At 45.3% G+C, this 26,502-nt stretch overlaps 1 protein-coding gene across 1 annotated transcript in view; it reads left to right on the top strand.

Moving 5' to 3' along the window:
* The window catches only part of LOC110528816 (low-density lipoprotein receptor-related protein 1B), a 159,807-nt gene that overhangs the window by 114,890 nt on the left and 18,415 nt on the right, over positions 1-26,502 (top strand). Inside the window, exons 72-80 of the mRNA XM_036984417.1 lie at positions 3,873-4,010; positions 4,443-4,562; positions 4,844-5,085; positions 21,836-22,059; positions 22,302-22,408; positions 22,641-22,757; positions 24,037-24,210; positions 24,830-24,955; positions 26,264-26,428. Of these exons, the coding sequence (XP_036840312.1) occupies positions 3,873-4,010; positions 4,443-4,562; positions 4,844-5,085; positions 21,836-22,059; positions 22,302-22,408; positions 22,641-22,757; positions 24,037-24,210; positions 24,830-24,955; positions 26,264-26,428 (1,413 nt within the window). The remainder of the gene's footprint in view (positions 1-3,872; positions 4,011-4,442; positions 4,563-4,843; positions 5,086-21,835; positions 22,060-22,301; positions 22,409-22,640; positions 22,758-24,036; positions 24,211-24,829; positions 24,956-26,263; positions 26,429-26,502) is intronic.

Genomic DNA, 26,502 nt, shown 5'->3' with positions numbered 1-26,502 from the left:
CACTCTCTCCCTCGCTCTCTCTCGCACTCTCTCCCTCGCTCTCTCTCGCACTCTCTCCCTCGCTCTCTCTCGCACTCTCTCCCTCGCTCTCTCTCGCACTCTCTTCCTCGCTCTCTCTCGCACTCTCTCCCTCGCTCTCTCTCGCACCCTCTCCCTCTCTCCCTCGCTCTCTCTCGCTCTCTCCCTCGCACTCTCTCCCTCGCACTCTCTCCCTCGCTCTCTCTCCCTCGCACTCTCTCCCTCGCACTCTCTCCCTCGCACTCTCTCCCTCGCACTCTCTCCCTCGCACTCTCTCCCTCGCTCTCTCTCCCTCGCACGCTCTCCCTCGCTCTCTCTCGCACGCTCTCCCTCGCTCTCTCTCGCACTCTCTCCCTCGCTCTCTCTCGCACTCTCTCCCTCGCTCTCTCTCGCACTCTCTCCCTCGCTCTCTCTCGCACTCTCTCCCTCGCTCTCTCTCGCACTCTCTCTCTCGCACTCTCTCGCACTCTCTCTCTCGCTCTCTCTCGCACTCTCTCCCTCGCTCTCTCTCGCACTCTCTCCCTCGCTCTCTCTCGCACTCTCTCCCTCGCTCTCTCTCGCACTCTCTCCCTCGCTCTCTCTCGCACTCTCTCCCTCGCTCTCTCTCGCACTCTCTCCCTCGCTCTCTCTCGCACTCTCTCCCTCGCTCTCTCTCGCACTCTCTCCCTCGCGCTCTCTCTCGCACTCTCTCCCTCGCTCTCTCTCTCGCACTCTCTCCCTCGCTCTCTCTCTCGCACTCTCTCCCTCGCTCTCTCTCTCGCACTCTCTCCCTCGCTCTCTCTCTCGCACTCTCTCCCTCGCTCTCTCTCTCGCACTCTCTCCCTCGCTCTCTCTCTCGCACTCTCTCCCTCGCTCTCTCTCTCGCACTCTCTCCCTCGCTCTCTCTCTCGCACTCTCTCCCTCGCTCTCTCTCTCGCACTCTCTCCCTCGCTCTCTCTCTCGCACTCTCTCCGTCGCTCTCTCTCGCACTCTCTCCCTCGCTCTCTCTCGCACTCTCTTCCTCGCTCTCTCTCGCACTCTCTCCCTCGCTCTCTCTCGCACCCTCTCCCTCGCTCTCTCCCTCTCTCTCCCTCGCTCTCTCTCGCTCTCTCCCTCGCTCTCCCTCGCTCTCTCTCGCTCTCTCCCTCGCTCTCTCTCGCTCTCTCCCTCGCTCTCTCTCGCTCTCTCCCTCGCTCTCTCTCGCACTCTCTCCCTCGCACTCTCTCCCTCGCACTCTCTCCCTCGCACTCTCTCCCTCGCACTCTCTCCCTCGCACTCTCTCCCTCGCTCTCTCTCCCTCGCTCTCTCTCCCTCGCTCTCTCTCCCTCGCACTCTCTCCCTCGCACTCTCTCCCTCGCACTCTCTCCCTCGCACTCTCTCCCTCGCACTCTCTCCCTCGCACTCTCTCCCTCGCACTCTCTCCCTCGCACTCTCTCCCTCGCGCTCTCTCTCCCTCGCTCTCTCTCGCACGCTCTCCCTCGCTCTCTCTCGCACTCTCTCCCTCGCTCTCTCTCGCACTCTCTCCCTCGCTCTCTCTCGCACTCTCTCCCTCGCTCTCTCTCGCACTCTCTCCCTCGCTCTCTCTCGCACTCTCTCCCTCGCTCTCTCTCGCACTCTCTCCCTCGCTCTCTCTCGCACTCTCTCCCTCGCTCTCTCTCGCACTCTCTCCCTCGCTCTCTCTCGCACTCTCTCCCTCGCTCTCTCTCTCGCACTCTCTCCCTCGCTCTCTCTCTCGCACTCTCTCCCTCGCTCTCTCTCTCGCACTCTCTCCCTCGCTCTCTCTCTCGCACTCTCTCCCTCGCTCTCTCTCTCGCACTCTCTCCCTCGCTCTCTCTCTCGCACTCTCTCCCTCGCTCTCTCTCTCGCACTCTCTCCCTCGCTCTCTCTCTCGCACTCTCTCCCTCGCTCTCTCTCTCGCACTCTCTCCCTCGCTCTCTCTCTCGCACTCTCTCCCTCGCTCTCTCTCTCGCACTCTCTCCCTCGCTCTCTCTCTCGCACTCTCTCCCTCGCTCTCTCTCTCGCACTCTCTCCCTCGCTCTCTCTCTCGCACTCTCTCCCTCGCTCTCTCTCTCGCACTCTCTCCCTCGCTCTCTCTCTCGCACTCTCTCCCTCGCTCTCTCTCTCGCACTCTCCTGCTCGCTCGATCTCTCTCCTGCACTCTCGCTCTCTCTCCTGCTCTCTCGCGCTCGCTCGAGCTCTCTTGCTCGCTCGCTCTCTCTCTTTTCCTCCCTCGAGCTCTCTTGCTCGCTCGCTCTCTCTCTTTTCCTCCCTCGAGCTCTCTTGCTCGCTCGCTCTCTCTCCTGCTCGCTCAAGCTCTCTTGCTCGCTCGCTCTCTCTCCTGCTCGCTCTCTCTCTCCTGCTCGCTCTCTTGCACTCTCGCGCTCGCTTACTCGCTCTCTCTCGCACTCTCTCCCTCGCTCTCTCTCGCACTCTCTCTCTCGCACTCTCTCTCTCGCACTCTCTCTCTCGCACTCTCTCTCTCGCACTCTCTCTCTCGCACTCTCTCTCTCGCACTCTCTCTCTCGCACTCTCTCCCTCGCACTCTCTCCCTCGCACTCTCTCCCTCTCGCACTCTCTCCCTCGCACTCTCTCCCTCGCACTCTCTCCCTCGCACTCTCTCCCTCGCTCTCTCTCCCTCGCACTCTCTCCCTCGCTCTCTCTCCCTCGCACTCTCTCCCTCGCACTCTCTCCCTCGCACTCTCTCCCTCGCACTCTCTCGCACTCGCTCTCTCTCGCACTCTCTCCCTCGCTCTCTCTCGCACTCTCTCCCTCGCTCTCTCTCGCACTCTCTCCCTCGCTCTCTCTCGCACTCTCTCCCTCGCTCTCTCTCGCACTCTCCCTCGCTCTCTCTCGCACTCTCCCTCGCTCTCTCTCGCACTCTCTCCCTCGCTCTCTCCCTCGCTTTCTCGCACTCTCTCCCTCGCTTTCTCACACGCTCTCCCTCGCTCTCTCTCGCACTCTCTCCCTCGCTCTCCCTCGCTCTCTCTCGCACTCTCTCCCTCGCTCTCTCTCGCTCTCTCTCGCTCTCTCTCGCTCTCTCTCGCTCTCTCTCGCTCTCTCTCGCACTCTCTCGCACTCTCTCGCACTCTCTCGCACTCTCTCGCACTCTCTCCCTCTCTCTCCCTCACTCTCGCACTCTCTCCCTCACTCTCGCACTCTCTCTCTCGCTCTCCCTCGCACTCTCTCTCTCTCTCGCACTCTCTCTCTCGCACTCTCTCCCTCATTCTCTCTCGCACTCTCTATATATGTCTCTCTCTCTATGTCTGTCTGTCTCTCTCTATCTGTCTCAGTTCAGTTCAGGTTCAGTCTCAGTACTCCCAAGAAATATTGTATAAGTAAGGAAGGAAGGAAGGCAGGATAAGTCCCACATAATCTTCCAAATAAATGCTCTTTCCTGGATCGAACATTCGGAACTAAAAACATAACTGAAATGCATAAAATCATGCATTTTGGGCACTGTCAGCTCTAACAACATCTGTGCACTCAGAGCATGTTTATTCCCAGCACGTAGAGTACTCTATTTACAAAAGCTGAATGAGAGAGAAAAGTGGTGTACTGACTGTGCTAATGGATGTTTGTATTATTCAAATCACCATGTTACACTTTCAGTTTATTAATCAAAGCACACTCTTAGAGAGAAAAATATATGAAAGGGTCCCCATAGGAGAACCCTTTGAAGAACCCTTATTGGTTCCAGATAGAACCCTTTTGGGTTCCATGTAGAAACCAAAAACGGTTTTACCTGGAACCAATAAAGGTTATTCTATGGGGACAGCCGAAGAAACCTTTTGGAACCCTTTTTTCTAAGAGTGCACAAACAGCATCCAACTTACACAATATGTGATGCATTATTGTGATTTCCATATGTTATACAGTGGTTTCCAAGGAAGGGGTATGTGGAGAGAGAGTGGGTCTATGTGGAGATGACGCATTCTGCAATAATACAGGAACCGATTCCCTCTGTCAGTGCAAGGCTGGCTTTCAGAGGAGCCAGACGACGAGGCAGTGTGAAGGTACAGCACAGCGGTGGCGCCGCCTTTTTATCTCCTCCGTCTCGTGGTTTTTATTTTGCATTCATTTGCCGCGAAAAGTTTGAACTGTTAAGTTGCCATTCAATTAGAGAGCAGACGGCAAGAAGGCCCCACTTTACAGTACATGTGCCATCGCGTCAAGTCTGTCGTTATCACGGCAGAAAAGCTCTGATAGCTCCTGACCACTGGACAATATCAATGTGTAGCGTATCTTCTCTGCCTGTTCTTTCTTTTTGATAAATGTGTTGGGCTGGTTTTAGATATGAACTGTCAAAGATAGAATTCGTACTACTCCTAAGAGGTTATCTCTTTTATATTCAAGGACAGAGCTCAGACAGAGTTGTGACGGAACCTCTTTTAAATCATTTACGGCTTTATGGGAATTCTAACCTTTACTCTTTATCTATTTCTCAGAGATCAATGAATGCCTTCAGTTTGGCATGTGCTCTCACTACTGCACCAATACCAAAGGATCCTTCAAATGCACATGTGACCGTAACTTTAAAGAAATCGATGGTGAATGTATAACCAAAGGTAAGAGCTTACCATTACTATTTTGATTACACATACAGTACATAATCAAGCGCATGACAATTTGATATTCACACATTACATCAAAATTTGACTTAATTAGGCTTGAACAATTATGCATCACAATTATTCTGATTGCTACGATCGGTTTTGGTTGTAATATGCTAGTTGTGTAGAAGCTACGTGGAATATGTTTGTTGTATTGTAACCTGGAATGTACACTCTTTTCATTTATATTATTTCCTTTGTGTTTTTTCTTCTACCTTAATGAACTCGACGGGCAGGACCAGAGGATCAAGTGCTCTACCTTGCTAATGACACTGAAATCCGAAGTTTTGTCTATCCGTTTAAGCAGAGCCACGGACAGAAGCTGCATGCTCGCATCGAGGACAATGCTAAAATCATTGGGATGGACGCTCTCTTTCACCGACACAAGTTTGTCTGGGCCACACAGTTTAACCCTGGTGGAATGTTTTACAAAGACATCGTAGACAGAAGTCTCACCAAGTCAAATAGCGGAATCATAGTAAGTAAAGGGTTTGACTGGGCTAGAGGTGGAGGGTTATTACTTATTATAAACTGGGTGGTTCAAGTCCTGAATGCTGATTGGCTGAAAGCCGAGGTATATTAGACCGTATACACTCTAAATATGCTCCCAACAATTTGGCTGTAACCGTTAAATTGTTGGGAGCATCATTTAGTGTGCGGCTTTCTTTATTATTTATACAGTTTCCCCTCAGTCAGCACCTCTATAAACATTTTTGGGGTTGGAATTAACATATGAATCTGTTACATATTAACAGTGTTGGGATTAGTTACTTGGAAAGGTAATATATTACTTTGTGTGGAAAGTAATGCATCACATTACTCATTATAGTACTTTGTGATACTTTCGCGAAAAGAAATCCCAAAATCTCGCAGTTTGTTTGACAGTCGGAGGGAGCAAGGCGAGCCGTTCACGTTCTATCAAAGATAGGCTACTTACTAACTCAGGTTTGAGCACTAATTTCTCCATTCATCTATGGTGATGCTTTACTTTTTTGCTGTGAACAATAATTGTTTTGTTTTTCTTGCATGCCCTAGACAATTACGGTTTCAAGATACAATACATACTAATATGTCCAGGAGGAAAACAAACCAACAAGATGTAAACCCAGAACAAAAACATACAAATGAAAAAGAACAAAACCGATTCAAGACAAATATGTTTCAGTGGTTCCAAATTCAATCAGTCTATTCAAATGTTATTCTCAAAGGCTACCAACCCAGAGCCACATAGGAAAACAAATGTTTTAAAAAGACAGAGAAGGACAATGCTATCTCCCATCCGCAAGACCAAGCATTGTTGGTAAATTAGCTCTTGCAAGTGGGACATAGCATGTGACCAATTGACCAGAGTTTCGGGCTTGGACCCACACAGTCTGGCAGTGGCTCTTTCCAGCTGTGTAATGTCCAAATACATAAGCAACCAAAATCTGCAAAGGGCATTACCCAGTTCAAACCAATTCCTTACACCATGCCCAGACCACACCATACGCGATCACGACACGCAGGTTGAAATATCAAAACAAACGTTGAACCAATTATATTTATTTGGGGACAGGTCAAAAAACATTAAACATTTATGGCAATATAGCTATCTGGCTTGCAGTTGCTAGCTAATTTGTCCTATTTAGCTAGCTTGCTGTTACTAGCTCATTTGTCTTGGGATATAAATGTTGAGTTATTATTTTACCTGAAATGCACAAGGTCCTCTATTCCAAATTCAACCGTTTCTAGTCATCTCTCCTCCCTTCAGGCTTTTTCTTCTTTGGACTTTATATGGCGATTGGCATCTAACTTTCATAGTATTACCATGATGACCGACCGACCTCAGTTCATATTTCAATCACCCACGTGGGTATAACCAATGAGGAGAGGGCACGTGGGTATCTGCTTCTATAAACCAATGAGGACGCTTGAGAGGCAGGACTTGCACCGCGTTCAGCGTCACAAATAGAACTGACTTCTATTTTAGCACTTGGCAACGCAGACGCTTCTTGGCGCGCACAAGCAGTATGGGTGCAATGATTGAGTAACATGTATGTGTACACTTATTTTGCAACGCGAGGGCATGCGACGCGAGCGGTGTGGTCAGCATGTTAGAATCGTTGTTATTGCAGCCATAACAATCCGCCTCTGTTGATAAGATAGTGAAAAGCTAGGGTTACAACCAAGCAAGAGGAGGGATGGGCCTTGCAGGTACGTTCCTGCCTTGTTAATATTTTAGAAGTTATTCAACATGAACCCAAAGAGTCTTCTTCACTGGTACACAGCTCCAAAACCTCATGCATATAATTGCCCACCTCAGATTGGGTACATTTATTGCATCAATTAGTTCAATGAAGAGTGGTACCCTGGTTTTTGGTCCTGTAGGTTTTTAACACTGTATGGAGTCTGAGATAAAAAAAAATAAAATAAAAAAAATGTATTAAAAATAATGTTTTAAAAAGCGGAAGGAGCAGGGAGGGAATATTACTTTTCCCGATCTTGAACGAAACCCTTACAGGTTGACGATATCCTTCAAAACATGATTACCTTGGAGGGAGGGAAGTTAAAGGGTATAGAGCCTGATAAAAGAAAATTGTTATTGCAAATAGGAGATATCTCATGAAAATTACAAGTTGTGCCCAGATAATTATTAATTTGGTACCAAAACAGTCTGTGCTTTTTGCAATAGATCCCATAAAAGATGAGGCAGTATTTTGATTTATCGCAGAAGAAGGAAGGTCCTGAATTCTAATTGGGTGAGACTTGGCCTCCTCTATTTTCTGCAAAGGCACTTCAAGCCAAATACTCAGTGACAGCTGAAATGCCTAATAGTAGAGTTTAATGTTGGGTAGAGCGAGCCCTTCAACATTTTTGGGGGCTTTGCAAAGTGGGGAGACTAATTCTAGGACGTTTCCTATTCGAAAAATAAGTATGTGGACACCTCTTCTAATGAGTGGATTCTGCTATTTCCATTACTGACAGATGTATAAAATCGAGCCCACAGCCATGCAACCTTCGTACACCAACATTGGCACTAGAATAGCCTTACAGAAGAGCTCAGTGACTTTAAACGTGACACCTTCATAGGATGCCACCTTTCCAACTAGTCAGTCAATTTTTTGCCCTGTTAGAGCTGTCCCGGTCAACTGTAAGTGCTGTTATTGTGAAACGGAAATGTCTAGGAGCAACAACGGCTCAGCCACAAACTGGTAGGCCAAACAAGCTCACAGAATGGGACCGCCGAGTGCTGAAGTGTGTAGCGTGTAAAAATGGTCTGTCTTCAGTTGCAAAACTCACTACCGAGTTCCAACTGCCTCCGGAACCAACGTCAGCGCAATAACTGTTTGTCAGGAGCTTCATGAAATGGGTTTGCATGGCCGAGCAGCTGCACAAAAGCCTAAGATCACCATGCACAATGCCAAGCGTCGGCTGGAGTGGTGTGAAGCTCGTCGCCATTGGACTCTGGAGCAGTGGAAATGCATTCTCTGGAGTGACGAATCGCCCATCTGGCAGTACGACGGACGAATCTGGGTTTGGAGGATGCCAGGATAATGCTACCTGCCAGAATGCACAGTGCAACTGTAAAGTTTGGTGGAAGAGGAATAATGGTCTGGGGCTGTTTTTCAAGGTTTGAGCTAGGCCCCTTAGTTCCAGTGAGGGGAAATCTTAACGCTACAGCATACAATGACATTCTAGACGATTCTGTGCTTCCAACTTTGCGGCAACAGTTTGGGGAAGGACCTTTCCTGTTTCAGCATGACAATGCCCTCGTGCTCAAAGCGAGGTCCATACAGAAATGGTTTGTCGAGATCAGTGTGGAAGAACATGACTGGCCTGCACAAGCTCTTACCTCAACCCAATCGAAAACTTGTGGGATGAATTGGAATGCCGACTGCGAGCCAGGCCTAATTGTCCAACATCAGTGCCTGACCTCACTAATGCTCTTGTGGCTGAATGGAAGCAAGTCCCCGCAGCAATGTTCCAACATCTAGTGGAAAGCCTTCCCAGAGGTGTGGAGGCTGTTATAGCAGCAAAGGGGGGACCAACACCAAATTAATGCCAATGATTTTGGAATTAGATGTTCGACGAGCAGGTGTCCACGTACTTTTGGTCAAGTAGTGCATACCTATGTCCTTAAAGAGTGAAGTTGGGGGAGGAAGTGAATTAATACTGGGGAGTACATTCATTTGAGTAAGCAAAACTCTTTCTTAAAGAGTAACATGAAGTGGAGACCATCTACTGTACTTAGATCTTTATTTTCTCCAATGTTGCACTGAAATTCTCATGAACCATGACTTTCAAATTGGATCGAATTGAAATGCCCAGTTATGTAAATCCCTTATTTTCTAAAGTGATAGGTAAAGAGGGTAATGTGACTTGTTTGGCTGTGGGGTTAGAGGCATTTAGATCATTTTATAGCCAGAGAAGGAGCCACATTCTTTTATAGAGGTCAAGTACGTGTGATATACAGTGCATTCGGAAATAATTCAGACCCCTTGACTTTTTCCACATTGTTACGTATCAGCGTTATTCTAAAATTGATTAAATCGTTTTTATTCCTCATCAATCTACACACAATCCCCCATATTGACAAAGCAAAAACAGGTTTTTAGAAATGTTTGCAAATTGATAAAAAATTAAACTGAAATATCACATGAGTATTCAGGCCCTTTACTCAGTATTTGTTGAAGCACCTTTGGCAGCAATTACAGTCTTGAGTCTTCTTGGGTATGACACTGCATGCTTGGCACATCTGTATTTGGTAGTTTCTACCATTCTTCTCTGCAGATCCTCTCAAGCTCTGTTAACGATTTTCATCTCTCTCCAGAGATGTTTGATTGGATTCAACTCTGGGCTCTGGCTGGGCCACTCAAGGACATTCAGAGACTCCTGCAATTTCTTGGCTGTGTGCTTAGGGTTTTTGTCCTGTTGAAAGGTGAACCTTTGCCCCAGTCTGAGGTCCTGAGCACTCTGGAGCAGGTTTTCACCAAGGATCTCTCTGTACTTTGCCCCGTTCATTTTTGCCTCGATCCTGAATAGTCTCTCAGACCTTGACGCTGAAAAACGTTTCCACAGCATCATGCTGCCATCACCATGCTTCACTGTAGGGATGGTGCCAAGTTTCCTTCAGACGTGACAAGTTCAATCTTGGTTTCATCAGACCAGAGAATCTTGTTTCTCATGGTCTGATAGTCTTAAGGTGCCTTTTGGCAAACTCCAAGCGGGCTGTCATGTCCCTTTGACTGAGGATTGGCTTCCATCTGGCCACTCTTCCATAAAGGCCTGATTGGTGGAGTGCTGCAGAGGAATTCTGGAGCTTTATCAGAGTGACCATTGGGTTCTTGGTCCCCTCCCTGACCAAGGCCCTTCTCCCCCAATTACTCAGTTTGGCCAGGCGGCCAGCTCTAAGAATAATCTTTGTGGTTCCAAACTTCTTTCATTTAAGAATGCTGGAGGCCACTGTGTTCATGGGGACCTTCAATGCTGCAGACATTTTTTTTGGTACCCTTCCCCAGATATGTGCCTCGAAACAATCCTGTCTTGGAGCTCTACAGACAATTCCTTCAACCTCATGGCTTGGTTTTTGCTCTGACAAGCACTGTCAACTGTGGGACGTTATACAGTGGCTTGAGAAAGTATTCACCCCCTTGGCATTTTTCCTATTTTGTTGCCTTACAACCTGGAATTAAAATTGATTTTGGTGGGAGAGGGGTTGTATCATTTTATTGACACAACATGCCTACCACTTTGAAGCTGCAAAATATGTGTTATTGTGAAACAAACAAGAAATAAAAACAGAGAAGTTGAGAGTGCATAACTATTCATCCCCCCCAAAGTCAATATTTTGTAGAGCCACCTTTTGCAGCAATTACAGCTGCAAGTCTCTTGGTAAGTCTCTATAAGCTTGGCACATCTAGCCACTTTGATTTTTGCCCATTCTTCGAGGCAAAACTGCTCCATCTCCTTCAAGTTGGATGATTTCTGCTGGTGTACAGCAATCTTTAAGTTATACCAGAGATTCTCAATTGGATTGAGGTCTGGGCTTTGACTAGGCCATTCCAAGACATTTAAATGTTTCCCCTTAAACCACTTTAGCAGTATGCTTAGGGTCATTGTCCTGCTGGAAGGTGAACCTCCATCCCAGTCTCAAATCTCTGGAAGACTGAAACAGGTTTCCCCCAAGAATTTCCCTGTATTTAGCGACATCCATCATTCCTTCAATTCTGACCAGTTTCCCAGTCCCTGCCGATTGAAAACATCCCCACAGCATGATACTCCCACCATCATGGATGGTGTTCTCGTGGTGATGGGAGGTGTTGGGTTCGCGCCAGACGTAGCATTTTCCTTGATGGCCAAAAAGCTCAATTTTAGTCTCATCTGACCAGAGTACCTTCTTTCATATGTTTGGGGAGTCTTCCACATGCCTTTTGGCAAATACTAAATGTGTTTGCTTATTTTTTTCTTTAAGCAATGGCTTTCTTCTGGCCACTCTTCCATAAAGCCCAGCTCCGTGGAGTGTACAACTTTAACTGGTCCTATGGACAGATATTCCAATCTCCGCTGTGCAGCTTTGCAGCTCCTTCAGGGTTATCTTCTGTCTTTTTGTTGCCTCTCTGATGAATGCCCTCCTTGCCTGGTCTGTGAGTTTTGGTGGGCGGCCCTCTCTTGGCAGGTTTGTTGTGGTGCCATATTCTTTCCATGTTTTAATAAAGGATATAATGGTGCTCCATGGGATGTTCAAAGTTAATGAGATTTTATTTATACCCCAACCCTGATTTGTACTTCTCCATAACTTTGTCCCTGACCTGTTTGGAGAGCTCCTTGGTCTTCATAGTGCCGCTATCTTGGTGGTGACTCTGGGGCCTTTTAGAACAGGTGTATACAGTTGAAGTCGGAACTTTACATACACTTATGTTGGAGTCATTAAAACTCACTCCACAAATGTCTTATTAACAACCTATATTTTTGGCAAGTCGGTTAGGACATCTACTTTGTGCATGATACAAGTAATTTTTCCAACAATTGTTTACAGACAGATTATATCACTTACAATTCAATGTATCACAATTCCAGTGGGTCAGAAGTTTACCTACACTAAGTTGACTGTGCCTTTAAACAGCTTGGCAAATTCCAGAAAATGATGTCATGGCTTTAGAAGCTTCTTCTTCTAATTTACATAATTTGAGACAATTGGAGGTGTACCTGTGGATGTATTTTCAAGGCCTACCTTCAAACTCTGTGCATCTTTGCTTGACATCATGGGAAATGAAAATAAATCAGCCGACACCTCAGAAAAAAAATTGTAGACCTCCACAACTCTGGTTCATCCTTGGGATCAATTTCCAAATGCCTGAAGGTACCACGTTCATCTGTACAGACAATCGTACGCAAGTATAAACACCATTGAACCATGCAGCCGTCATTCCGCTCAGGAAGGAGACGCGTTCTGTCTCCTAGAGATGACTGTACTTTGGTGCAAAAAGTGCAAATCAATCCCAGAACAACAACAAAGGACCTTGTGAAGATGCTGGAGGAAACAGGTTCAAAAGTATCTATATCCACAGTAAAACAAGTCCTAAAATGACATAACCTGAAAGGCCGCTCAGCAAGAAAGAAGCCACTGCTCCAAAATCACCATTAAGATGCCAGACTATGGTTTGCAACTGCACATGGGGACAAAGATCATTCTTTTTAGAGAAATATCCTCTTGTCTGATGAAACAAAAATAGAACTGTTTGACCATAATGACCATCCTTATGTTTGGATGAAAAGGGGGGGATGCTTGCAATCCGAGGAACACCATCCCAACCGTGAAACAAGGGGGTGGCAGCATCATGTTGTGGGGGTGCTTTGCTGCAGGAGGGACTGGTGCACTTCACAAAATAGATGGCATCATGAGGCAGAAAAATTGTGGCTATATTTAAGCAACTTCTGAAGACAGTCAGGAAGTTAATGCTTCCAAATAGACAATGACCCCAAGCATACTTTCAAAGTTGTGACAAAATGGCTTAAGGACAACAAAGTCAATGTATTGGAGTGGCCATCACAAAGCCCTGACCTCAATCCTATAGAAAATGTGTGGTCAGAACTGAAAAAGCGTGTGCAAGCAAGGAGGCCTACAAACCTGACTTAGTTACACCAGCTCTGTCAGGAGGAATGGGCCACAATTCACCCAACGTATTGTGGGAAACCTGTGTAAGGCTACCCAAAATGTTTGACCCAAGTTAAACAATTTAAAGGCAATGCTACCAAATACTAATTGACTGTATGTAAACTTCTGACACACTGGGAATACGATGAAAGAAATAAAAGCTGAAATAAATAATTATCTCTACTATTATTCTGTCATTTCACATTCTTAAAATGAAGTGGTGATCCTAATTGATCTAAGACAGGACATATTTAATAGGATTAAACGTCAGGAATGATGAAAAACTGAGTTTAAATGTATTTGGCTAAGGTGTATGTAAACTTCCGACTTCAACTGTATATACTCAGATCATGTGACACTTAGATTGCACAAGTTATTTTTTTCATTTCACTTCACAAATGTGGACTATTTTGTGTATGTCCATTACATGAAGTCCAAATTAAAATGCATTTAAATTACAGTTTGTAATGAATTAAAATAGGAAAAACGCCAAAGGGGCTGAATACTTTTGCAAGGCACTGTATAGACAGGTGTGTGCCTTTCCAAATCATGTACAATCAATAGAATTGACCATAGGTGGACACCAATCAAGTTGTAGAAACATCTCAAGAATGATCAATGCAAACAGGATGCACCTGATCTCAATTTCAAATCACATAGCAAATGGTCTGAATACTCATGTAAATAAGGTATTTCTGTGTTTATTTTTCATACATTTGCACACATTTCTAAAAACCGGTTTGCTTTTTCATTGTGGGGTATTGTGTGTAGATTGATGTGGGGAAAAAAAATTTAATCAATTTTAGAAAAGGGCTGTAATGTAGCAAAATGTGGAAAAAGTCAAGGGGTCAGAATTCTTTCCGAATGCACTGTAGAATTAGAGACATCGGACAAATAGAGTAAGATATCATCAGCATGCAGGGAGATATGGTGGACTGTCTCTTTGATCGTACTAGGCTAAATGTTCATATTTTGCTAAATGGGCTAGCAGTTCTAATTAAAGTGGAAATAGGCTCAGAGTACAACCCTGCCATGTGCATCTTTGTAGGACAATCTCTGGGGCAGTGGAATGGCCAGTCTGGACACTGGGAGTGGGGCCTGTGTATAAGGTGCTGGCCATATTAGACTGAAAAAAAATACAAGCACAACAATTTCAATGATTTTACTGAGTTACAGTTCATATAAGAAATCAATCAAGTGAAATAAATCCATTAGGCCCTAATCTATGGACTTCACTTGACTGGGCAGGGGCACAGCCATGGGTGGGGCTGGGAGGGCATAGGCCCACCCACTGGGGAGCCAGGCCCAGCCAATCAGAATTAGTTTTATTACAGACAGAATTACTGTCCGGGTGATCTGTGGCATTGTTTTCTGTGACAAAACTGCACATTTTACAATGGCCTCTTATTGTCCCCAGCGCAAGGTGCACCCGTATAATGATCATGCTGTTTTAATCAGCTTCTTGATATGCCACACCTGTCAGGTGAATTGATTTTCTTGGCAAAGGAGAAATGCTCACTAACAGGGATGTAAACAGATTTGTGCACAACATTTAAGAGAAATAAGCTTTTTGTGCGTCTGGAACATTTCTGGGATCTTTTATTTCAGCTCATGAAACATGGTGTTAGCACTTTATATGTTCTGTTTTTATTTTTGTTCAATATAATGAATGATGACCCGAAGCCAACATGTTCCAAAACAGCCTATTCCACACGGTCAAACACCTTATCTGCATCTAATGAGAGGACAGCGTAAGCTTGGGATTGAGAAGCGGCGGAGTCTGTAATATGGAATAGGCAGTATATGTTGTCTGAGGCCAACCGACCCTTTATGAATCCTGATTGGTCAGAATTAACCAATGATGATATGCAGGTCTCTAGTCTTTTTGACAAGACCTTCACAAGGAGTTTAAAATCGCATTTCAAATTGATAAGGGCCTGTAGCTTGGACATTCAAGTGGGTCCTTGACACCTTTCAATAGCAAGGAAATAATTGCTGTTCTTTTGGTCCCTATGGAATGTCCCAATCTCCAGCGAGTGGTTGATTGAGTCTAGAAATACAGATCCGACTAAATCCCACACAGCCAACAATAATTCAGGAGGGATGACTTGGATTTTGACATTGAATCTAAGGCCGCCTTCAGTCCTGCCAAGGAGATGAGGGCATCTAATAGACTGACTTGATTAACCTCTACGGGATTTGTATTACCATATAATGTTTGTATGTTCTCTATAGCTATGTACTTGAAAATGTATCAATTGACCAATTCGGCACATTTGGGCAGACTTGATACAACATTTTGAACAGTAATGCAATGGTTCATTGGATCAGTCTAAAACTTTGCACATACACTGCTGCTTTCTAGTGGCCAAAATGCAAATTACGCCTAGACTCGTAAGTGATATCATGGCCTCTCTCTTGCATTTCAAAGATGATGGAACAAAACATTTTTGGAAAACGCATGTTTCTTTCTTTGTATTATCTTTTACCAGATCGAATGTGTTATATTCCTACATTAATTTCACATTTCCAAACTTCAAAGTGTTTCCTTTCAAATGGTTTCAAGAATATGCATATCCTTGCTTCAGGTCCTGAGCTACAGGCAGTTAGATTTGGACATGTCATTTTAGGCGAAAATTTTAAAAAGGGTCCGATCCTTAAGAGGTTTTTAAAAGAAAGGGAAGGAAGTTCCCAGGAATTAAAAAGGACAACCTCTTCCTAGAGTCTTTAGGAAACTCAGAAGTATACAGATTGGAATAAAAAGTAATGAAAGTATGATTCATTTGGGAGGGAGGGGTACAAAGTTCACCGTTATTGTTCCTAATGACATCAATAGATGACAAATGTTCAGTTTGCGTCAGTTTCATTGCCAAGTGCCTACTCGGTCTATCCGCACTCTCATAGTCATTCTGTCTCGGTTTCAAATGAATAAATTCAGCCCTAGAACTGGTCACCATCTTATTCTCCGTTGTAAATGTTGTGAATCCTGGAGAAATCTCAAAGTAAATCAATAATGGAGAATGGTCAGATAACAGCATAGTTCAAATCTCTGCATGGGGATGTACATTTCAGAGAAACAGGGGAGGTGAAGACAATCAATTTGTGAGAAAGTCTGATTAGGGGGACAAAATAAGATCATCTCTAGTACTAGGATTTGTTAGGTGCTAGGCATCCACAATGTTCAAGTCATCTAAAATGGTCTTAATATAATTGGAAGGTGCCCGGAGTGCCAAGAAATTATCACTGGTGGTATTAATAGTAGGATCTAGAGTCAAGTTAAAATCTCCCTCAAGGATGGTCACTGAGTCTGGGAAGTCTAACAATTTAAGCTTCAGGTCTTCAAGAAATGATTTATCATTTGGCGCATAAATGGAAGACAAACATAATGTAGTGCCATTAATAGTAACAGAGGTATAACAATTATGTCTATCAGTGTCTCCACCAGAGACCCCCACCTTCATATTAAGATTAATATTCCTCTTAAGTACAATCATAGCACGTCTGAAATTGATTGATATCAGTGGCTTTTAAATAGCTCTGCTGTAGGAAGGTGAAATCAATATTTTTACGTTGTAAGTACTTTAAACAAGTTAAGTCAAATCATGTCAAAGTGTATTTGTCACATGCGCCGATTACAACAAGTGTAGACCGTACAGTGAACTGCTTACTTTCAAGCCCTTAACCAACAATGCAGTTTTAAGAAAAATAAGTGTTAAGTAATAAATAGATAAGTAAAAAATATTTAAAGAGCAGCAGTAAAATAACAGTAGCGAGGCTATATACAGGGGGTACCGGTACAGAGTCAATGTGGAGGCTATATACAGGGGGTACCGGTACAAAGTCAATGTGGAGGCTATATACAGGGGGTACCGGTACAGAGTCAATGTGGAGGCTATATACAGGGGGTACCGGTACAGAGTCAATGTGGAGGCTATATACAGGGGGTACCGGTACAGAGTCAATGTGGAGGCTATATACAGGGGGTACCGGTACAGAGTCAATGTGGAGGCTATATACAGGGGGTACCGGTACAGAGTCAATGTGGAGGCTATATACAGGGGGTACCGGTACAGAGTCAATGTGGAGGCTATATACAGGGGGTACCGGTACAGAGTCAATGTGGAGGCTATATACAGGGGGTACCGGTACAGAGTCAATGTGGAGGCTATATACAGGGGGTACCGGTACAGAGTCAATGTGGAGGCTATATACAGGGGGTACCGGTACAGAGTCAATGTGGAGGCTATATACAGGGGGTACCGGTACAAAGTCAATGTGGAGGCTATATACAGGGGGTACCGGTACAAAGTCAATGTGGAGGCTATATACAGGGGGTACCGGTACAGAGTCAATGTGGAGGCTATATACAGGGGGTACCGGTACAGAGTCAATGTGGAGGCTATATACAGGGGGTACCGGTACAAAGTCAATGTGGAGGCTATATACAGGGGGTACCGGTACAAAGTCAATGTGGAGGCTATATACAGGGGGTACCGGTACAGAGTCAATGTGGAGGCTATATACAGGGGGTACCGGTACAGAGTCAATGTGGAGGCTATATACAGGGGGTACCGGTACAAAGTCAATGTGGAGGCTATATACAGGGGGTACCGGTACAAAGTCAATGTGGAGGCTATATACAGGGGGTACCGGTACAGAGTCAATGTGGAGGCTATATACAGGGGGTACCAGTACAGAGTCAATGTGGAGGCTATATACAGGGGGTACCGGTACAGAGTCAATGTGGAGGCTATATACAGGGGGTACCGGTTCAAAGTCAATGTGGAGGCTATATACAGGGGGTACCGGTACAGAGTCAATGTGGAGGCTATATACAGGGGGTACCGGTACAGAGTCAATGTGGAGGCTATATACAGGGGGTACCGGTACAGAGTCAATGTGGAGGCTATATACAGGGGGTACCGGTACAGAGTCAATGTGGAGGCTATATACAGGGGGTACCGGTACAGAGTCAATGTGGAGGCTATATACAGGGGGTACCGGTACAAAGTCAATGTGGAGGCTATATACAGGGGGTACCGGTACAGAGTCAATGTGGAGGCTATATACAGGGGGTACCGGTACAGAGTCAATGTGGAGGCTATATACAGGGGGTACCGGTACAGAGTCAATGTGGAGGCTATATACAGGGGGTACCGGTACAGAGTCAATGTGGAGGCTATATACAGGGGGTACCGGTACAGAGTCAATGTGGAGGCTATATACAGGGGGTACCGGTACAGAGTCAATGTGGAGGCTATATACAGGGGGTACCGGTACAGAGTCAATGTGCGGGGGAGCAGGTTAGTCTATCCATGAGTTAGCTTGAGATGGAAATATATCCAAGAGCCTGAGATTTGAAAACACTTTGCACAGAGCTGTGATAGAAATACTGTTGAGACAGACGCATAAAATAAAAACATGACATAAAACCCCAAAATGATCGTGCAGTCGACATTTGTGAATGCATACAAATTCTATAGTATTAAAATATAATTAAAGTAACCGACAGAAATAACTTAATAGAAAAGGCCAGTATGCCAGGGGATACAAGGGTTTACCCCCGAGAGAGAGACGGCCAGTAGACCTGAGTTGACAGTCCCTTGGATTCTGACACAATATGTGGAAGCCATGCAAACCTTTCCTGTGCTAGTCTACAAGTGCTGCCCTATCATATGGGCTGCATAACTAGGCATATATACTTTAAGCCAAACATCTGTAAAGATTTCCTATCTTTTCATTAAGAATCTCTCTCTCGAGCCACCAGTTTAGGTTATAGACCGCAGAAAGGTTACACGGACCCATAGAGATGTATAGAGAGCATACTTGCCACTAGACAGGTAAACCCTTTATGGGCTTTGCTATCACATAAGTGATCAATGGCAAAGATCAGAGGTGTGCCCTCTTTACATTTTTATGGAGGCACTGACATTTCTCCAAACAGCCTTTCTCCGCTTGCTCGAAAACTAAATGAGGAAGTCAAGATCGGATCAGAAACAGACAACTGTGCTATTTTGTTAGTTTTTTCGCATTGTTTGTAACTCATTTTGGCTGGCTTATCTGTACATTGGCATGACAGAGCAGCTACGTCTGGTAAGACAATGGGCGGGGGTGTGTGTCTATTTGTCAATAACTGCTGGTGCGCGATGTCAAATATGAAGAAGTCTCGAGGTATTGCTCGACTGAGGTAGAATACCTCATGTTAAGCTGTATACCACACTATCTACCAATAAAGTTATCATCTACTGTATATTATTCATATCCATCTACTTACCACCACAAACCGATGATGGCACTAAGACCGCACTCAACGAGATGTATAAGGCCATAAGCAAACAAGAAAATGCTCCTCCAGAAGCGGCAATCCTAGTGGCCGGGGACTTTCATGGAGGCAAACTTAAATCCTTAATACCTCATTTCTACCAGCATATCACATGTGCAACCAGAGGAAAAACAACTCTAGACCACCTTTACTCCACACACAGAGACGCATACAAAGGTCTCCCTCGCCTTCCATTTGGCAATTCTGACCATAATTATATCCTCTTGATTCCTGCTTACAAGCAAAAACTAAAGCAGGAAGTACCAGTGACTTGCTCTATACGGAAGTGGTCAGATGACGCGGGTACTACGCAACAGGATTGTTTTGCTAGCATAGACTGCAATATGTTCTGGGATTCATCCAATGGCATTAAGGAGTATACCACCTCAGTCACTGGCTTCATCAATAAGCGCATCAACTACATCATCCACCACGGTGAACATACGTACATATCCAAACCAGAAGCCATGGATTACAGGCAACATCCGCACCAAGCTAAAGCTGCCGCTTTCAAGGAGTGGAACACCAAATGCTTTTATGCTCGCTTCGAGGCTTAAAGCGTAAGGCGCTACAGAGGGTAGTACGTACGGCCCAGTACATCACTGGGGCCAAGCTTCCTGCCATTCCAGTCATCCAAGTCAGAGACTGTTCTCTCTTCTACCGCACCGCAATCGGTACCGGAGCGCCAAGTCTCGGCTCCTTAACAGCTTCTACCCCCAAGCCATAAGACTGATGAACAATTAATGAAATGGCCACCCGGACTATTTACATTGGCAGCCCCCCTCCCCTTTGTTTTTAGACTGCTGCTACTCACTGTTTATTATCTATGCATAATCACTTTACAAATTACCTCGACTGACCTGTAACCCAGCACATTAATTTGGTACCACTAACCCCTGTATATAGCCTCGTTATTGTTATGTAATTTTCTTGTTACTTTTTCTTAATTTTTTAAACTTGAGTTTATTTAGTGAATATTTTCTTAACCAACCACACAGTTAGAGAAATAGAGTTAAGGGCTTGTAAGTAAGCATTTCACGGTAAGGTCTACTTGTATTCAGCGCATGTGACAAATAAAATGTCCATTTGATATTAAAACCTTTTGGAAATACCTCACAGAAAATATCTGAAATTCTTTGTTATTTGTCCTGAAAGTGCAGCCTTGAATATATCAAATTCGTTTTGATGGTAGCAATTCCAAGTTCCACACATTCATACGACAGCCATGAGTGTAGCAAAGCAAGACAATTTCCTCAGAGGGTCTCTATACTACTTAACTGCTCTGCCTTTGAGACCAGAATAGAAGAGGACCTAACAGCCACTCAATATCTCTGACATTAATTGGTTTGATTTGAGCCCTGGGAAAGGGAGTGAAGGGGACAGAACACAGGAGCTGTGTGACTTCAAAGAGCACTGTAGCACTGATTTGACACTTGAACTGAAAATACACTATATATACAAAAGTATGTGGACACCCCTTCAAATGAGTGGATTTGGCTATTTCAGCCACACCCATTGCTGACCGGTGTATATAAAATCAAGCACACAGCCATGCAATCTCCATATACAGGCATTTTGTCAGTGGAATGGTCTTACTGAAGAGCTCAATGACTTTCAACGTGGCCCTGTCATAGGATGCCACCTTTTTAACAAGTAAGTTTGTTAAATTTCTGCCCTCCGAGAGCTGCCCCAGTCAACTGTAAGTGCTGTTATTGTGAAGTGGAAACATCTAGGGGCAACAACGGCTTAGCCGCAAAGTCGTAGGCCACACAAGCTCACAGAACGGGACCGGTGAGTGCTAAAGCACGTAGTGCGTAGGAATCAACTGTCCTCGGTTGCAACACTCACTACCGAGTTCCAACTGCCAATGGAACCAACGTCAGCACAGTAATTGTTCGGTGGGGTTCTTCGTGAAATGGGTTTCCATGGCCGAGCAGCCGCACATAAGCCTAAGATCACCATGCACAATGCCAAGCGTCAGCTGGAGTGGTGTAAAGATCGCCTCCTTTGGACTCTGGAGCAGTGGAAATGTGTTTTCGGGAGTGATGAATCACGCTTCACCGTCTGGCAGTCCAACAGACGAATCTGGGTTTGGCGGACGCCAGGAGAATGCTACCTGCCCACTCTACAGTGCCAACTGTAAAGTATGGTGAAGGAGGAATAATGGTCTGGGACTTTTTCATGGTTCGGGCTAGGATCCTTAGTTCCAGTGAGGGGAAATTTTAACGCTACGGCACACTATGACAATCTAGACGATTGTGTGCTTCCAAGTTCCCCAGAATGGGGAAGGCTCTTTCTTGTTTCAGCATGACAACGCCCTTGTGGACAAAGCAAGGTCCATAAATAAATGGTTTGTCGAGATCGTTGTAGAAGAACTTGACTGACCTGCTAAGAGCCCTGAATTCAACCCCATCAAACACCTTTGGGAGGAATTGGAAATCCGGCTGCGAGCCAGGCCTAATTGCCCAACATCCGTGCCCAACATCACTAACGCTCTTGTGGCTGAATGGAAGCAAGTCCCCTGCAGCAACGTTCCAACAGCTGGTGGAAAGCTTTCCCTGAAGAGTGGAGGATGTTATAGCAGCAAAGGGGGGACCAACTCTATATTAATGCCCATGTTTTTGGAATGAGATGTTTGACGAGCTGGTGTCCACATACTTTTGGTCATGTATTGTATTTTGACAGAGAGCGAGAGAAAGGTAGAGAGAATGTGTGTGTCTACATGCTTTAAGCTCATGTCAGTAAACGTGTAAACACATTCTTCTTCTCCAGTGTCCTGACTTCAGAAGGCCCAGGGATATATCTGCAGATTGGGTGACTGGCAACATCTACTGGACAGACCACTCCAGGATGCATTGGTTCAGCTACTACAACGCCCACTGGAGGAGGCTCAGATATTCCATCAACGTGGGCCAGCTGGCAGGGCTAAACTGCTCCCGTCTCATCACAGACATCGCCGGGGAGCCTTACTCTATCACCGTTAACCCAGCTCGAGGGTAAGATTAATCCTTACATTAATTACATTTTAGTCAGTTAGCAGATGTTCTTATCAATTGACAATTAGTGCAATCAACTAAAGTTGCTAGGTAAAACAACCACATATCAGATTGGCAATTTTGTGACTATATTTTCTCTTTGGGCAGATATACAACAAATTATGCCTGATCCTCTGCCCTGTCCTTATTACCTGCTATAAAGACCTATTATTCCTTTACTTACTTCCTGTAAATTCCTCTAGGATGATGTACTGGACAGTGGTAGGAGACCACTCCCACATCGAGGAGGCTGCCATGGATGGGTCTATGAGGAGAATCTTAGTGGAGAAGAACCTCAGGAGACCCAGTGGTAGGTGCTCTCGAACTTCTGGTCATGTGACATATAACAATACCTTCAGGAAGTACCCCTAAGCAGGAAATATGTATATTTATTTTCTACATATCATATCTATACTAATCAATATCCTGTTTCTTTTAGTGTCGAGTGATGCATTTTGATAGAATGCAGCACCTGTCAGAAGCTAAGATTGCTGCACTTTACCACAGCTCATATAGAGTGACTAATATGTTTTACGTCACAGGACTTGCCATCGATTATTTCAACCAGCGTTTGTACTGGGCTGATACAGAGTTGTCTGTGATTGGGAGCGTTCGATTCGATGGATCGGACTCCGTGGTGGTGGTGAGCAGTACACACGGTGAGCAAAGCACAGAAGACACGCGTGTCCTTAACCCTTTACACTCGTTGAAAATGTGCCTATGTGGATAGGGCTAAATTGAAATGTTTCCTTCCGAAGAAATATGGAGAGCATATGCATAATCATGGTAGCAATTAAAAGGGAACCGTTTGGAGATTATGGGAAAGTTATTAGACTGAAGGCGATGGATGACACAACAGTTCACCTAACACAAGACTGAAGCCAAACATTACACTGTTTATTTTATGGGCATTTTACAATTTTTGTTGATAACTAAATCTAAAAATGCTCTGGATAAATTCAGTAACATGAGAATATTCTTGGAAAATGTGGGATAGGTGCAACATAAGACAAAAAAAATGACGGGTTTGAGTGAGAGGTCTTACTGGTGTTTCCGACTGGTCACACACCTCTCCAAAGTGTGCAGAGATTGTAATCTGGGTCAGGTGGGCATGGTTGGTTGAAAGCTTGTTCTATTGCCAACATGACGAGCTAAATTATAAAATACGAGGCAATTCAGAGAAGCAAATCGTACATTTCAAACCGGGTATGACGCCATGTCATCTTGTAAACTGTACATCAAACATAGTGATCATAAACGTTGACACTGTATATTACATGAGTTCTATGATATGGAAATGTGAAGCGCGCATTTGGACTTACAGGTGTTTTGGCATCAAAGCAAGTATTTTTTTTTTTATAACCCTCAACATCTCGTCTTTCAAAACACATTGATTCATCTTAATTTACAGCATTTCCCTCACCCAAAAATGTGCTAAAGTTGCCCAATTAGCGGGAGGGATGGGGGAAACGTATCGTGTGTGGTGCGCAAGTTCAGAGTGGCTGTCAGTAAAGAGCTCTGACGTCATTTACTGTATAGCATGTTACTGTACAGCCTGTATAGCATGTTAATGTTACTGTACAGCCTGTATAGCATGTTACTGTACAGCCTGTATAGCATGTTAATGTTAGTGTACAGCCACTTCTTTCCAATGTAGACGCTTATCAGTGTCCAAATCTGCCATTTTCAACTCGTATACAGGTACGAGTGTAAAGGGATACTCTGCAGGCTGCATCTTCTTTTAATTGTCCACTCCCTCAAGTTGTTGTCATTCTTATCAAATGCGCTCGGCGCGTCCCTTCAAGGGTGGAGGGTAGAGCAATAGAACATTTTGCTGAATATTATTTTATATTATTTGGAATTCAGATGAATTATTTAGGGTCCCATTTTCTCCCTTACTCGTCGTGTTACGGTTGTTTCCAATTGCTCTGTCCCAAGGTCTTTCCCAGCCTGTAAGGATTGATATCTTTGAGGACTATATCTATGGGATCGGGATGAGGAATGATGTCTTCCGGGTCCATAAGTATGGAAAACAACCAATGGAACGGCTCCATCTGGGGGTAGAGAGACCCTCCATTATCTTGGTCCTCCACCGATTCAAACAGCAAGACGGTAGGCTAACAATCACCTTAACAATCGATTTTCGCTTTCCCCATTCTCTCTCTCTCTCTCTCTCTCTCTGTCTCGCTCACTCTCTGTCTGTCTGTGTTTGTCATTCTTTCTCTCCCCTGTCTCTCTCTCTCTCTGGCTCCCTTTCCTCTCCTATTCACTCTCGCCAATGACTACTGGCAGTTGTTTGTTTACTGTCGTCTGGTTCTGTGGATGTTCTGTGAGAGTTGAATGGCAATGTAGTCATCTGTTTGGTGGGAACTGTACTGCATGCCTCTGTATGCCACTTCTGAGGGCCAGTTGAGGCCCTTCCTGATGCATCATTATCCCTGGCTTCGGCCCAGAGGATCACACTGTTATTCCCTTTCAGTTTAACACAATCAAAAGGATCTCATGTTTGACTTTGAAAAGTTTGAGCCTTTCGTCATGACAGAACGGGATTTTCTCTTAGTGTGTGTCGTCTTGATGTTCATTATTTTGTCCGTGTTACATAGTGTCAAATGAACAGACAAGCACAGAATTTCCTCACTGCAACCAGCCGGGTCCACTCAACGTACTACGTACTGCACTCCACAAACTCACAGACCCTGCTTTCTAACCTTTGTCCCATTGGCCGTGTCAGTGTCCAATCCGTGCCTAAGGATGGGCTGTGATTTCCTGTGTCTACTCAACCCTGCCGGAGCCAGCTGTTTCTGTCCTGAGGGGACCACGCTAATAAACAGGACCTGTAGGGACACCAACACATCAGGTACAGTAGGACACCAATGTGTTGGGTGCAGTACGCCTACCTGTCAACCAGCTAGCTATTCAATGAGCAGGGACACTCAGTACAGTAGGCTGCAGGGACACTAGCATCCCAGGACAGTAGGCTACAGGGACACGAACCTCTCAGTACAATAGGCTGCAGGGATACTAACATCTCAATAGAGTAGGTTGCAGGGACACTAACATCCCAGGACAGTAGGCTACAGGGACACTAACCTCTCAGTACAGTAGGCTGCAGGGATACTAACATCTCAATAGAGTAGGTTGCAGGGACACTAACATCCCAGGACAGTAGGCTACAGGGACACTAACCTCTCAGTACAGTAGGCTGCAGGGATACTAACATCTCAATAGAGTAGGTTGCAGGGACACCAACATCCCAGGACAGTAGGCTACAGGGACACTAACCTCTCAGTACAGTAGGCTGCGGGGATACTAACATCTCAATAGAGTAGGTTGCAGGGACACTAACATCCCAGGACAGTAGGCTACAGGGACACGAACCTCTCAGTACAGTAGGCTGCAGGGATACTAACATCTCAATAGAGTAGGTTGCAGGGACACTAACATCCCAGGACAGTAGGCTACAGGGACACGAACCTCTCAGTACAGTAGGCTGCAGGGATACTAACATCTCAATAGAGTAGGTTTCAGGGACACTAGGCTACAGGGACACTAACCTCTCAGTACAGTAGGCTGCAGGGATACTAACATCTCAATAGAGTAGGTTGCAGGGACACTAACATCCCAGGACAGTAGGCTACAGGGACACTAACCTCTCAGTACAGTAGGCTGCAGGGATACTAACATCTCAATAGAGTAGGTTGCAGGGACACTAACATCCCAGGACAGTAGGCTACAGGGACACTAACCTCTCAGTACAGTAGGCTGCAGGGATACTAACATCTCAATAGAGTAGGTTGCAGGGACACTAACATCCCAGGACAGTAGGCTACAGGGACACTAACCTCTCAGTACAGTAGGCTGCAGGGATACTAACATCTCAATAGAGTAGGTTGCAGGGACACTAACATCTCAGTGCAGTAGGCCTGGTCAACCTGCAATACTTTCATTTGATCCAACTGAGGCTGGATCTTTCCTATGCTGAGTAAATTGGAGTGAAAAGTGAAGGTACCATGCAAGCAGTCGTGCATAGAATAGTCAGTGAAGCCCATGTGAGTTCCAGCCTTTTACAAAGTTGAGTTAATCCACTCATTAGATATTAATGGGAGCAGGTCAAGGTTGCCATGGTTTCAATCTTAACACGTGGGCCTACATCATTTGCTTTCAGGAGAGCTGTGTCGCCCCGCCTGCGAGAACGGAGGACGATGCATCACCAACGAGAAGGGGGAGCTGCGGTGCTACTGCTGGCCAAATTTCTCCGGGGAGCGCTGTGAAGTGAACCACTGTAAAAACTACTGTCAGAATGGGGGCACATGCTCAGGCTCTTCCATAGGTAAGCCCCTTCTGCTACGTGTGTGTGTGTGTGTGTGTGTGTGTGTATGTGGCCATGCTCCCTGCTCTTCCACT

The sequence above is a fragment of the Oncorhynchus mykiss genome, chromosome 7, assembly GCF_013265735.2.
Source record: "Oncorhynchus mykiss isolate Arlee chromosome 7, USDA_OmykA_1.1, whole genome shotgun sequence".
Lineage (NCBI taxonomy): Eukaryota > Metazoa > Chordata > Actinopteri > Salmoniformes > Salmonidae > Oncorhynchus > Oncorhynchus mykiss.
The sequence above is the reverse complement of the archived record's forward strand: the minus strand, read 5'-3'. Positions and strand labels throughout refer to the sequence as shown.